Source organism: Mastigoproctus giganteus, chromosome 6, assembly GCF_048544385.1.
Source record: "Mastigoproctus giganteus isolate SK-2022 chromosome 6, ASM4854438v1, whole genome shotgun sequence".
Classification (NCBI taxonomy): Eukaryota; Metazoa; Arthropoda; class Arachnida; order Uropygi; family Thelyphonidae; genus Mastigoproctus; species Mastigoproctus giganteus.
The window spans coordinates 43,830,194-43,845,802 of record NC_143580.1 but is presented as its reverse complement, the minus strand read 5'-3'; the positions used below and the strand labels follow the sequence as shown (position 1 = coordinate 43,845,802).

Genomic DNA, 15,609 nt, shown 5'->3' with positions numbered 1-15,609 from the left:
ACTTCCCAGTTCTTGCAAGTATAATATAGTTAGTGGTCAAATGAAGGTTACAGTCAGTCCTCGCATAGCACGATAGTTGTGTTCCTAGAAACCCTCGTGCAATGCAAAATTGTGCAATATAAACAACAGGCCCTATAGGAAATATAGGGTTAGGTGCTGACCACCCAAGATTGAACACACATTTGTAACCAAAACATTACCAAACACAATAAATAATCGTAATAAAATACTTACGTATTTTATTACGACTATTACATAATAAAATATTGCTAATGCTTTTGCTTCTATCGTAAGCAAACTTGTTTTTTGTTTGATTTTCTATCCAAACAGATGACAGCCATTCCATCTCTTCCAATTCTTTGTGTCTTGATCTAATGGATTTTAATTACACTGAGTTGTTCCTGCTATGAAAGTTGTTTTTATTTTCTCTGCATTCTTTCTAATTCTCGGCGTTACCTCATTTAATCACATAGTCTTTCATTTCGCTCAAAATGTTTCACAATTTCATATTTTTTCTCTATTGACAGAGGCGGACTGGCCATAAGCTTTACCGGGGAAACCCCAGTGGGACAGAGGCCGGTGTGATTTTGGCCATAAACTATAGTATGAGGCCACTATAAATTTTCCCGGGTAAGAATTTTTGACCCAGTCCGTCTCTGTTTATCGATATTGCTTCTTTTTTTTTTTTCTCTCTCTCTCTCTCTGAATCAGCTGTGTCTTCACCAGGACGCTTCCTTTTCATACCTTTTAAATATTTTACTCATATTTCCAATGAGTAAATAGAGGGAATAAAGCACAATTACAAAATGAGGAGTCACGTTTGATACACACAAACAAAGCTGCGTGCGTGTAGCAACCGAATAAACAACACCATAAAGGCAGGGATACACTATTAATACCTCACATTTTACTAAAGCACATTTCTAGGGGTTACTACCATAAAACAATAAAAACAATTTCCAGTTGCGTTTCTGTTAGTGGAATCTGTTATAAACTAGTAGTAAACTCGATCTAATTGCATTTGCAATAATACCGATAGCTGAAATTGTGTGGGTTTTTACGTTATTATGGTGAAATGTGTTTCCCCTTCACTGATATAAAAAACAAATACATTTTCAGAATCTTCTCTTCATTCCTATCGTGTTGCGTTCGGTTGGGGTGATTCTGCGTTTGATTGCCATTTCTTGTAAACACAAAGGCAAATCATGCATAAGCGAATTCAGTTCGTGTTATATAAGATATCATTCCCCTATTTATAAATCATGTATGATCGAATTCATGTAGTGTAAACGCGTGTTATACGAGGACTGACTTTACTTCTTTTTTGTTACCCATCTTCTCACCTTTTCCCCTACAAGAGTAACTCAATGATTTCAGTAATTTAGTTATATTAATGTAATTATTGTATCCAGATGAAAAAGCAAAGCCAAACTATATATAACCATTCTAAACAAATTCCATCCCTTATGAATTAACTTTAAATAATTTCACAAGTACCCCACAACAAACTACATTATTCAAAAGTATATTGTTCCAGAACTTATACTGGTTTCTTGAATGTCTACAAAATAACTAAATATGGTAATAAAGAATCTCCAATATATGTTATTCATTGTGATGACTTCATTAGATGCAGGAACTAAGTAATCCTATTTTTTGAAAAGGGTGTGTAAAGCATGATAATATACATATAGGCTGTACGTCAACCCAAATACTTGTATATCTTTGACTAAATTTCTATTTAGTGTTCTATTGCTTAATTTTCTTACTTACATAGTCTCTTTAATTTTTATTTTTTCCTAATGTTCCTCCAACCATCTTAAAATTGTTTTATAGTCTTACTTCACATTTGTATGCATATTCTGCTAGTCTGAACTTTGTATTCTCTTTTTACATGTATTTTAAATATTATTTTATTTTCAATTGTAGTTGTCTGCCTATTTACGTCTTGTTATACCTTTTTTTTTTTTTTTTTTTTTTTAACGAAAAGCCCAAACACAAAATATATTAGAACCTACAGATAGTACTTAACACCATGCGTGGGTGTGTGTGCAATATCAGTTATTTGAGAATGTCCCCTATATTATTTTAGTTTAAAGACTACCTCACCACATCTATTGCATATTCTTTTCATTTTCTCTCCAATATCTTTAATTCATGGAATTGTAACTGCTTTCTGGAATAAGAAATTTTTGTTGTCACTCTCTATTGGCTCTTGAATTAGCCAGATTGTGTTTTTCCCCTCACTGTACCCATCTATTATTTCTTCAGCCCATGCATGGTGCTAATTGTTATTGATGAATAATTTAGTGGTTCTGTATTTCATCTTATAACTTATTTGAATCACATATATTAATGAACTAGCATGTTAAAAGTTTATATTATGCTGTTTTTTATATTTGAGAGGTGGTCCAACATAATTGGAACCTTCCCCACCCCATATCCTTGATTAGGGACCTTCTGTTCTTTGCTGACCTTCACATCTAATAATGGTAAGCAGCCTTCTTTGATTTCTACCTTAAACTTGACATTATGTATATTATTATAATAATTATAACACGGTCTGCTGCCGAGGCTACTAGAGACGGTCGTGTTCAAAGCCGCTAAGTGGATTTTTCTTATTTATTGATTTGAAATTATAGTTTTTCTAAAACTTTTGATTTAAATTTAGTAGTATAACATTATTTCGTAATTTTCTGATTAATTTGGTGTATTTATTCTTTACTCGGCCTTGTAATTGCATAAAAGTATCGGTAAAGGTTTCCACGTGTTTCAACTCCGCTACCGTTTGTAATTTTCCCGCCTTTGTGATACGATAGTTATATACCGTACTAGATAGCGTTAGTTGAACTTCATTAGCAGTTAAATTGTACGTTTAAATAAATACATATAACGACTTAGATTACAAACGTAATATAATTAATTAATAAATTAATAGAATGATGACTCAGACCAGAGCAGCAAAGCAAAAGCCTCAAGCTAATGGAAGTGCTGTGGCTCGGAGCAGAACTGAGGGGGGCAGTTGTCCTCTGACTCACAGCCTTATAAAATGCACTGTTTGCTTGATGTTTGCAGAGCAATCGGGTACGGGACATGATACTGCCAAGGGGGATGTCTTTGTGTGTGCGCGATGCAAGGAGTGTATCGATATCAGGCAACAACTCGGCGTTCTTGTGGGCCTATATGAGAGCTTGAAGGACAGGGTGGATGCCCTTGAAGAAACTAAATTGAGGGGCCCATCAAGCTCTCAGCTGCCCACATCAACGCCAGAGCTTGCACTTGGGCATCACGTGACACAGAGACAACCCCCAAGGCAGAATGCGCTGGTCCCAAAGGAACTAGTAGTTGTTGGTGACTATTTTCAGGGAAACGGGGAACATGCTTTGTAAAAAAGATAGGTGGAACAGGACCAGGGTATGTCTGCCAGGGGCAAAGGTTGATGACGTTGTGGAGCGAATATCATCTTTTAAGGGCACAAAAGGTGATATAGTTGTACACGTTGGCACTAATAATATTAAGAGTAGGAGACCGGCAGAATTACTTAACAAGTACAGGTCACTGTTGAACAAAAGCCGAGAATTAGGGTTGAATTTAAAAGTGTCTGCAATTCTGCCCAGACACGATAGGAGGGAGTATATGATGAGAGCCTTGTCGATCAATTCGGCCCTGGAAAGATTGTGCAAGGCTCAAGGAGTAGAATTTTTTTCAGCCTGGACTGTACTTGTTAACAGGAGAGATTGCTTCTACAGGGATGGGATACACTTAAATAGAAAGGGTGTAAGAATATTTGCTGATGCTATCGAGGCAGTGTTAGGTGGGTCGGAAAACTGCTAGCTTGGGGGGAGACAAAGACCAATAGATTGACAGTAGCCACTGGCAGAGGTGAAAGAGATTCTTGCACTGCTTCTATTAGAATGAGCAGAAGCCTGAAAAACAAGATGCGTGGTATTTCAGAGACTGCTGGGAGCCATTGCGGTACAAGTAAACACATGGGTTGTGTTAGGGTAGCTCAGAATAGAAACAGGTGCAGGTATACTTGTGTGTACACCAATGCTAGGAGTTTAGTAAATAAATTTGATGAATTTGAGGTATTGCTCAAAACATCAAAGGCAGATATTGTTGGGATATCAGAGACGTGGTGTCACACAGATATAAGGGATGCAGAACTGCAATTTGGGGAGTACAACGTCTACAGAAAGGATAGGAAGGGGGGAGGGGTTATGCTATTAGTTAAGAAACACATAAAAACCAAGGAAGTGAAGCCAGTCGACATCGCCGGACAGTGCAGTGTTGAGTCAGTTTGGTGTGACATAAGCATTGGGAGATCAAAATTGAGAGTAGGAGTGTGCTATAGGCCTAATGACTCTGATGAGTATAATAAGGAACTGTACAGGGAAATAGAGTGGGCCAGTAAATCAGAGAATCTTATAATGGGAGATTTTAATTTCCCAGATATTGACTGGAATTTGGGGGCTGGTTACTCACACACTAGCAGGGCTTTTGTGGATTTATTGGATGATTGTTTTCTACATCAGCATGTTCGGGAGGCAACTAGAGGGAGTAATACTCTTGATTTGATTATCAGCAGTGATTCTTCATGCATTAAGAATCTGCAGATAAATAAACCACTAGGTGGCAGTGATCACAGTGTGCTGAAGTGGGATTTACTCAAAGAGGTAACTACCATTAGGGGTAAAGGGAAAGGTTATTGCTTCCGTAAAGGCGACCACGATGGACTGAAACAGTATTTAAATTCTATACAGTGGGACCAACTGATGATGTTACCAACAGCAAATTCAAAATAGGAAGCATTCAAAGAACTTATCTTGGAAGCTACTAGGCTTTACATACCAACTAAGAAATATTGTTCAAGGTTTAGGCCAAAATGGATGTCAGATGAACTAATGAGGCTTATGGCAGAGAAGAAAAATGCATGGGATACTTACAAATTAACACATGACACAGAAGCCTATGATAGATACAAGTTGATATGCAACCAAGTTACAAAGGAGGTTAGGCAGGCGAAGGCAGATTACGAGAAATCCTTGGCAAGGGATGCAAAGAAAAACAGCAAAGAGTTCTTTACTTATGTAAACTCTAGAAGGAAGGGGATGAATCAGATTGGTCCACTTGATATTGATGGGTCAACTGTTGATGATCCTGCTCAGGTAGCTAACAAACTAAATGAATATTTTGCATCGACATTCACACATGAGGAGTTATTCAGCAAGGGGAATGCCAGAGGTGTATTCAACTCTAGCAGTAAGCTACAGAATCTTGAAATAACTGGGAGTAAAGTGGAGGAGAAACTGTTGAAGATAAACACAAGAAAAGCACCCGGGGTGGATGGAATCTATCCAGTTATATTAAAGGAGGCAGCAAAGGAAGTAAGCAAACCCTTAGCCATAATTATGAGAGCTTCCTTGGACTTAGGGGAGGTACCCATAGACTGGAAATGTGCAAATGTGACCCCAATTCACAAAGGAGGATCAAAGGCTGACACAAGTAATTATAGACCTGTGAGCTTAACTTCTGTTCCAGGAAAATTAATGGAGGCACTGGTTAAAGAAGCACTGCAGGATCATTTAGACAAGACTTCAGTTATAGCTCAGACACAGCATGGTTTTGTTAAGGGGAAGTCGTGCCTGACCAACTTGATTGGATACTATGATGCAGTCACAAAAGAACTGGATGCAGGGAATAACTTTGATATTATATACTTGGATCTTAGAAAGGCTTTTGATACTGTTGCACATGGAAGACTGCCTACACAAATTGGAGCAGTGTGACATTGGAGGCAAACTGCTGCTATGGATAAAGGGGTGGTTGAGGGGGAGAAGACAGAGTGGTAATCAATGGACACTGCTCATCGTGGACTAATGTTATTAGTGGAGTCCCTCAGGGCTCAGTGTTGGGTCCATTATTGTTTTCTGTATTTATAAATGATATTGATGATGGTATATCAAGCTTAATGTCCAAGTTTGCAGATGGTACAAAGGTTGGCAGGGTTGTCAAGGACACTACTGACACTATGCTGCTGCAACAGGATCTGGAAAGGTTGAGCAGATGGGCTGAGAGGTGGCAAATGAAGTTTAACATTGACAAATGTAAAGTACTGCACATGGGAAACAGCACCCCCAGAGCAACATATCAACTCTGTGGTACTACACTGACAGTGGTAGAGAATGAAAGGGACCTGGGGGTGGTTGTGCAGGCAGATATGAAGTTCTCTGAGCAGAGCAGACAGGCTGCAAGAGTAGCTCATTATTCCCTTGTATAAGGCAATGGTCAGGCCACACCTAGGGTACTGTATACAGGTCTGGAGGCCTCATTTCAAGAAGGATGTAGAGCTGCTGGAACGAGTACAGAGAAGGGCAACAAGATTAGTGAATGGAACAAAGGGGTGCTCTTAAGAAGAAAGGCTTAAGTCTTGCAAATTACAGTGTCTGGAGACTAGGCACCAGCGAGGTGATCTGATAGAGGTGTATAAAGCCTTGAATGGTTTAAGCATGCTCAATGCTGATGGGATTCTTCCTCTAGCTCAGAAAAATCACCTGAGAGGGCATAAATTCAAATTGAGGAAAGACAGATGTAGGATAGATGTGCGGAAATTTGCCTTTAGCCAGCGGGTGGTTGGTTGGTGGAACAGACTTCCATCCCTTGTGGTGGAGGTTGATAGCCTAAATAAGTTTAAGGCTCAGCTGGACAGGTATTTTGAACGAACAGAGGGGTGAAGTGGAAGTGGGGTTTTTTTTTTTTTTTTTGGCTGATGCTGCATAAGCTTGCTTTCTTGCATCAAATGCCTCTACTAATGCTAATGCTAATGCTAATTAAATATTTTACAATTTCTCTTCCTCATATTACCATGTCAAAAACATATCATTCATGCACCTAATCAAAAGGGTTTTGAGGGCGAGTGCCAACATGTGTTGTTCCTCAAAAACTTCAATGAAAATATCCACTGTGAGGAGGAAGAGCAGATTCTTCATGCATAGTCCTACATTTTGGATATGTATTTGACTCAATTTGAAATAGTTATTTGGCATAAATAGGTATTTGTCTATTTTCCGCAAACAGATATGGTGATATCTGGAAAAAAAAAAAAAAATTAAGCGTGTTCCAGAGAGAAGGTAATGCCTTTATTCATTAATAATGTGAAAACCAATGCATTCAGAATGCACCAGTGTTGCAGTCAACAGGTTAGCACCTAAAATTTAGGATTTTTTTCATTTCCTTAACTAAGTGGCATCCACCAAACAGTAATCCAGTGAGATGCAGATTATTGGGTGGTACACAGATAAGATGGATATGAAGATACAGTGAAATTTCCATTGTGAAAAACATATCAGCTGTTATCAAAGTTATCAAGACTGTGGAACAATACATTTATGGAGAACAAATGTGAACTGCATGAAAAAGGTAAATGTGGACAAAAGACTAGTAATGTGCATAAATGTGGGGTCTTTAGCCAAGCTGTCTTTCAGTGTAACCATGCAAATCAATTAATGCAGAGTCACAGCAGTTGTAAACATCTTCCACCTCTATACAACCTTGCCCATAAGGTTTAGTTTGCTTGTTTATAAGGTACAGATTTACAAGTGTAAAGTCTGATGATAGACCAAAACAGAACTTCCTTGTGGATATGTTGCACCATTTGAATGAAAAGGCATTCTTTTCATGAATGAATGCCAATTTTTGTCTTTTAGGAAAAGTCAACATCTATAACATGCAAATGAGTTTCAAACATCTCCCTGGGTTTTATTAGATTTCATATCATGAAATCTAATAAAACCCATGCAAAGGACACACTTTGCTGTGGGCTATTGTATCATTGGTCTTTTTTTATCTTCTGCTGAAAAATTAGTTACTTTAATTATCTGATTATGTTAGGACAATTTGCATTGCTACAAATGTAGGAATTGCAACTGCATATTTGATTCCAGTTAGACATTGCACTACTACACTGGACTTCTGTTGTGAATGACTGGCTTAATCAGCATTTTCTAGGAAACTGGACTAGACATAACACAATACCTTGGGTATTGTTCATGTGCTGTAATTCTCCGATTTTTTATTACTATTTGGGGGAGGGGAGGATATGTTAAATATGTTTTCAGAACAAAGTTACATATGTTTATGACTAGGAAACAAAAGATAGTTTCCACAGTGGTAGTGGCAGGCCTGAAAATGTGGCCAAAATCAATTAAAAACTATCCTTCGTGCCTTTAATAGCATTTTTTAATAAAAGTAATTTTATTAATTTATTTTTAGAACAATGTAAAATTATTACAACTTCACTCAACGTAATAAGAAATAATTTGCTCTTTCCATATGAAAATTAAAATTACTTACTTTTATAGCTTGATCAGCTTGTAATGAATCTTTGATACTCAGCTGTGGTATATGAGAGACCTGCAGTGGCTTACTAGGATCATTTGGGTCCATCTGAACACACAGGCGAAAGCCTTGATTATCTCTTGCTGTATGGTCCCTACCAGCACATAGTAAGAACGTAATTTTAACATGAAATAAAATTTTATTAATCTTAATTGTATATAATGTCTAAAATCATCAACAAAATAATGTATTACCCAAAAACTTCATTAAAGTCGTTGCATACAAGTATAAAATTAAATCAGTTATAATAAAACTTCTCTACAGGTGTGTATGCCCAAAAACAATACCACCTAGCATGCCTACATATAATGCCATTCAGTACTTTTGGAATGGGCAAGAAACAGTTTAAAATTGTGCACTTTGTAACAATTTTCTTTATTTTTATACATAATGCACACAACTAAGAATAACTTTTTTATTTCAAACACATTTTTAAATAAAGTATTCTATACAAATTAATTGCACCTGTGGATACTTTGCATAAAGTTGAGTGTGTGCACACGCACTCAAGTAATTGTTTTTGAGTAAATGCATTTTCAAGCTGAAATACATTAGGTTCACAAACATGAAAACAACTAACAAGAGTAGAGTCAAAGTATGCCGAAGGTTAGTATGCACTTGTGATTTGATTTGTCTGTCCATAGTGTTCAAATTGTTACACAATCAATGATAGTCAAAAATAAAAAAAATACTGGTGGAATGCCAAAACTGAATCACTCTAATCAATAATTTAATTTTTAAGTTCATTTATATTAATATTGAACAACAAAAATCATAGACATATTTTTACATATTTATATGTTATAAAAAGGAGATGAATTCCTGTGCTCAAATTTTTGGATTTGCCAACGTAATTTAAGTTTCGCTTAACTACTGACTGAAAACAGATCAATATTAAAATGGGAGGGCAATAAAAACAGACATATACTTTGTACTGCACACAAACATTTATTATTTAGATACTGTATTAATCATATCCAGTTATTCATTTTTAAGAAGCCAAAGGCAGAAGTACAGAGTTTGCTTCTTTTAATACAGTTCAATTTATCAGCATTAAGATCACTCAATCCTCAAACAAACCTGCTCCTTTCCATACACGTCACATCTTCAACAAGAATGGCCATCCTTTTCTGAACAGACTGAAGGCTTCAGACATCCTTTTTTGTCAAGAGCTGTTTTACTTTTTAGTGCTGGCAATGTTTCCTCCTGTGCTCTTACCTTTTGTTTCTTTTGATCCTCAAAGGATAAACTGGAAAATAGTCGGTAGTGACTTTGGTACAGAGGTAACTGTACATCCAAGCACATCTCAGAAATATTTTATGAGAGATAAAAAAAAGTGACTTTAAGGAGCAGGTAACCTCATCAGAATACATTCTCAAGATGTTTGTATGGTATATGGATAGGCATTGTCTTGCTGGAATATGGTATCTGGAGTGGAGCACATTAATTGTAGAAGCATGGATCACAAGATGGTACTAACATAATGTCAAACAATCAAAGTGCCTTCCATAATAACCAGGCTCCCCATATTATTCTCACTGCCACAGCATGGCAATGAGTAAACAAACCCTCTCTCAAGTTTCCCTTCAAATGCAAGACTTAAAAATAGAATTGAGAAAAATGTTAGTTATGTCTTGCATGTTATTACAAGTCTTTTTGTACACTGTTAAAGAAACCACAATTTTTAAAAATTCAATGGTGGTGGACTTTTATGAAAATTTCATGTCTAAATAATTTTTTTCACCCTGCTCATTAGTTCCTTCAACCCCTTTATAGCGGGTAAACACATTTATTCCTACAGTTTTTAAATTCTATACAGTGTGAACAACTGATGTGTTACCAAGAGCAAATTCGAAATGGGAAGCATTCAAGGAATTAATCTTGTAAGCTACTACTACGCTTTTCACACCAACTAAGAAATACTGTTCCAAGATTAGGCTTAAATGGATGTCAGATGAACAATTGAAACTCGCTGCAAAGAAGAAAAATGTGTGGGATTCATATAAATTATCAGGAGATATTAGCATTAGCATTATTAGAAGCATATGATGCAAGAAAGCAAGCTTATATAGGATCAGACAAAAAAAAAAAAAAAAGCTTTCCCATTTCACCCATCCATTCACTCCAAAAGTTTGTCTAGTTCAGCCTTGAATTTATTTAAGCTGTCAACTTCCACAATGACAGATGGAAGTTTGTTCCAGTAATCAGCCACCTACTGGTTAAATGCAAATTTCCTCACATCTATTCTACAATTGTCTTTCCTCAATTTGAATTTATGTCGCCTCAGAGGTTAATTTGGGCAAGAGAAAGAATTCCATCAGCATTGAGCTTGCTCAAACCATTCAAGGCATTATACACCTCATTCAGATCACCTCACGGATGCCCAGTCTCCAGATGCTGCAATTTGCAGAACTTATGCCTTTCTCAGTAAGAATAATCCTTTGTTTCCTTCACCAATCTTCCTGCCCTTTTCTGTACTCGTTCTAGTAGGTAAACATCTTTCCTAAAATGAGGCCTACAGACCTGTATGCTGTACTCAAAGCATGGCATCACAACTGCATTATACAAAGGAATTATCACCTCCTTATTCCTGCTAGCAAAATTCCTATATATCATTGACAAGACCCCAAGAGCTACTTTTGCAGCTTTTTTGCACTGCTCAGAAAATTTCATATCTGACTGCACAATTACTCCCAGATCTTTTTCTTCTTCACCACCCTCAATATATTACTATGGGAATACTGCTACTCATACGTAGTACTTTGTATTTGTCAATGTTAAATGTCAGTTCCCACCTCTCAACCCATCTGCTTAACTTTTCTAGATCCTGTTGCAATAGTGTACTGTCCTTACTGTCATTAGCAACCCTACCAACTTTTGTATCATCTGCAAACTAGCCTAAACTAGTCTGTAATCAAGTCACAAAGGAGGTTAGGCAAGCAAAGGCAGATTATGACAAATCTTTGGAAAAGATGCAAAGAAAAATAGCAAAAACTTACTTTGTTACTTATGTAAATTCTACAAAGGAGATGAATCAGATTGATCCACTTGATATCGATGATCCTGCTCAGGTAGCTGACAAACTAAATGAGTATTTTTGCATCTACAGTCACACATGAGGAATTCTGTAGGGGGGGGGTGTAGGCCAGAAGCTTATCAAACTCTAACAGGGAGCTAAATGATTTTGTAATAACTGAGAGCAAAGTGGAGGAGAAATTTTTGAAGTTAAATATAAAAAAGGCACCTGGGGAGGATTGGATCTATCCAGTTATATTAAAGTAGGCAGCAAAAGAAGTAATCAAACCCTTAGCCATAATTACGAGAGCATCCTTGGACTCAGGGGAGGTCCCCACAGACTGGAGATGTGCAAATGTATCCCCAGTTCACAAAGGGGGATCAAAGGGTGAAACGAGCATTACAGACCTGTTTGTGTAACTTCTGTTCTGTGGAAAATAATGGAGTCACTGGTTAAAGAGGCATTGCAGGATCATCTAGACAAGACCACAGTTACAATTCAGGTGCAGCACGATTGTGTTAAGGGGAAGTCTTGTCCGACCAATTCGATTGGATATTATGATGTGGTCACAAAGGAACTGGTTGCAAAAAATAATTTTGATATCATATACTTGGATTTCAGGAGACCTTTTGATAATATTGCACCCAGATGGCTGCTGTACAAAGTGGAGCAGGATTGTATTAAGGGCAAGTTGCTGTTATGGATAAAGGGATGGATGAGTGGGAAAAGACAGAGAGAGTGGTAATTAATGGACATTGCTCTTTGTGGACCAATGTTATTAGTGGAGTCCCGGAGGGTACATTGTTGTTTTCTATATTTATCAATGATATTGATGAAGGTATATCAGGCTTAATGTGCATGTTTGCAGACGATACGAAGGTTGGCAGGGTTGTTAATGACAGTATGTTTCTGCAACAGGATCTAGAAAAGTTAAGCAGATGGGCTGAGAGGTGGCAACTGAAGTTTAACATTGACAAATGCAAAGTATTGCAAATGGGTAGAAGTAACCACAGGAATAAGGAGGTGATAATCCCCTTGTATAATGCAGTTGTGATGCCATGCTTTGAGTACTGCATACAGGTCTGGAGACCTCATTTTAGGAAAGATGTTTACCTACTAGAATGAGTACAGAAAAAGGGCAGCAAGATTGGTGAGGGGAACAAAGGATTATTCTTACCAAGAAAGGCATTAAGTTCTGCAAGTTGCAGCATCTGTGAGGTGATCTGAATGAGGTGTATAAAGCCTTGAATGGTTTGAGCAAGCACAATGCTGATGGAATTCTTCCCACTGCCCAGATTATGCAACTGAGGGAACATAAATTCAAATTGAGGAAAGACAGTTGTAGAATAGGTGTGCAGCAATTTTGAAGTGATGGGATGGGGGAAGTGAGAGGTGTTTTTTTTTTTTTTTTTTTGGATGACACTGTATAAGCTTGCATCATACATCTTTACTATAGCTAATGCTAATTCCATTCAAGTTTAATTTCATGCTACTATAGCATAGATGGTATATGCTATAATAATATGGTTTTCAAAAACAATTTGTTATGAGTAATATGCACACGCACACCATTTTACTTTGGTATGCACTGTAAGGTAGATGTGAAATATTCCATTTGACCAGTTTTTATAACATAGCTACCAGTAGATAATTTTTTTTGAAATTTTGTTACTACAGCACATCAAGTAAACAAAGAGTGTATAATAATGCTTTTCAAAAAACAATCCATTATGATAGTTCTATTTTCCTTGAACTAAACAAAAGTGGTACAAAGATTTCTGATTTCTATTTGGCTCTAATTTTCATAAGTTTATAATGCAGCTGCCAGTGGATAATTTTCAGTGAAATTTTGTTAATTAGGTCACATATATTTCAAAAAAGCAGTCTTTATGAGTGGCATACATGCTTTTTTAACTTTTGCATTCATGTAATACAGATGCAAACTTTTCTATTTGATATGAATTTTTTTTTTTTATCACAGTTTTATATTGTGTTTGCAAACAGATAATTTTCCACGAAATTTTGTTACCAGATCAAAGAAACTTCCGAGAAATTTTCCTTTTCTGAAATAATATCTTTCTTTGTATGCAACGTAAAATAGTTATGAACTTTATAAGACTTTTTCTGATGGTTTATAACAGGAGTACAATATGGATAATATTCCATGAAGTTCTGTTGCCAGATCAAATACACATCCAAGAACTATTTTTTTTTTGAAAATTGCCATAGGTATGGCAATTTGCAAAAAAAAAAACCTGTTATGAGTAGAATGTTTTTATTTTTAATTTAGTATTAGTAATGGCCACATGGTGCAAGAAAGCCTATGGCTTATGCTGCAGCAGCCAGAAAACAAAAAAATAATAATAATAACAATAATAATAATTATAATAATAATAAGAAGGGCAAGACCATCCAGCCCCACCAACTGGAAGTGCTTCCTGCACAACTGCACTAATGACCACCCAGGAAGGGAGAAGTCGCCAATGCATGAAGTGGAGCATCGAAATGAATACATACAGCATGCAAGCATACTACGAAATAACGAAGCTGGAGACCAATATGACAACTTACAGGGCGAGACTACATACCAAGTGGCTGTAATGATTCCTGGATATTCGGGTCATGGAGCAGCGAATAGCAGACCAGAAAAGGGCCATCGTCACGAAGAACCTAATAGATCCTGCAATCTTGGAAAAAATCAAGCAGGACGTGAGCGATCAACTACAAAAGATAAAGAATATGGAACCAGAGTAGGAAGAGCAAGAGGAAATACAACCCGCAGCAACTAAAGTGGAAACAGACAAGGTTGTGATATCCAGAATAGAGGACGAGTGGAAGAAGACCCTAACAGAATTCGAAGGAATGGACCCTACAAAGACTCATGTGATACTGAAGCAGAGGCCGAATAGAACCTTGTGAAGAGTCAGACCACCTGAATCGGCACATAATACCGCATTACCTCGACAGCAATGGTGCAACACTGGAGGCCATCCTGGATGACATCCACACAGCCGTGTATTGTACTGCGGTAGCAGCCATGAGGATTAATGGAAGAGAAGCGAGAGACCAGCAGCAGAAGAACCAAAAACACAAGGAACGACCAGCTTGGGAAAGAAGACTTCAGCAGAAGATATAAGAATTAAGAGTCCAGATAGGCCAATTGACCCAGTACCAACGGGGCAACAGGAGTAAGAAATAAATTGAAAAAGTGAAGAGCATCCTCAGAAGACACAGCATCCACAGAAAACATGAGACAAAGAATCGAGAGTACTTGGACACATTGAAGCAGAACCTCCTTGCACTCAGCAAGAGACTACACCGATACAAAGAGAGCTCCCAGAGAAAAATAAACAACCGGATCTTCGATAAGGTTGAAAGAGGCTTCTACAGGAATCTCGGAGACGACGGGAAACAGACCACCCGAGAAGAAGACGAATGAGGATTTCTGGGGAAACGTATGGAGCAGGGAAGTAAAACATAACAGCCAAGCCACCTGGATAGAACTAGAATGCAAGAAAACCAAGAACGTACAATAAATGAGAGGATGGGAGATTCTGGAAGATGATGTAAAACAGACGATCAAGAACTCTCACAACTGGCGAACTCCAGGAATACATAGCATCTGGTACAAGAAGCTCACTTGCGCACGCACACACGCACGCACACACCTGGCAGAGCAATTCACCCGAATGATAAGACACCCAGAGACAATCCCGAAGTTTCTCACTCAAGGAATCACATATCTGAAGCCTAAAGACGAAGATACAAGAAACCCGGCAAAATATAGGCCAATTCACTTGCCTCCCAACGATGTACAAGATCCTGACCAGCTGCATAACCAGGAAGATATCAGACCACTTGGACAGCCAGAACATAATGGCCGAACAGCAGAAAGGATGTAAGGAGCAATTAACCATGGATGCTGCGGTTATGGAGCAAGCCTACAAGAAGCGTCGCAACATGTACGCAGCCTACATTGATTACCGCAAGGCCTTCGACTCCGTGCCTCATAGCTGGCTAATAGAGGCGCTGAAGATCTACAAATTCAATCTGATACTGACAAACTTCCTAGGAGAAACGATGGCAAAATGGAGTACCACCATTAAGGTCAAAAATATCACAACCAGGCCAATCCCCATCAGGAGAGGAATCATTCAGGGAGATGCCCTGAACCCATTGTGGTTCTGTCTAGCACT

General features: G+C 37.7%; 1 protein-coding gene across 1 annotated transcript in view; it reads right to left on the bottom strand.

Annotated features, from left to right (window-relative positions):
• Positions 1-15,609, bottom strand: part of MED14 (mediator complex subunit 14) — a 306,818-nt gene that overhangs the window by 163,259 nt on the left and 127,950 nt on the right. Inside the window, exon 12 of the mRNA XM_090375928.1 lies at positions 8,353-8,491. Within this exon, the coding sequence (XP_090232054.1) occupies positions 8,353-8,491 (139 nt within the window). The remainder of the gene's footprint in view (positions 1-8,352; positions 8,492-15,609) is intronic.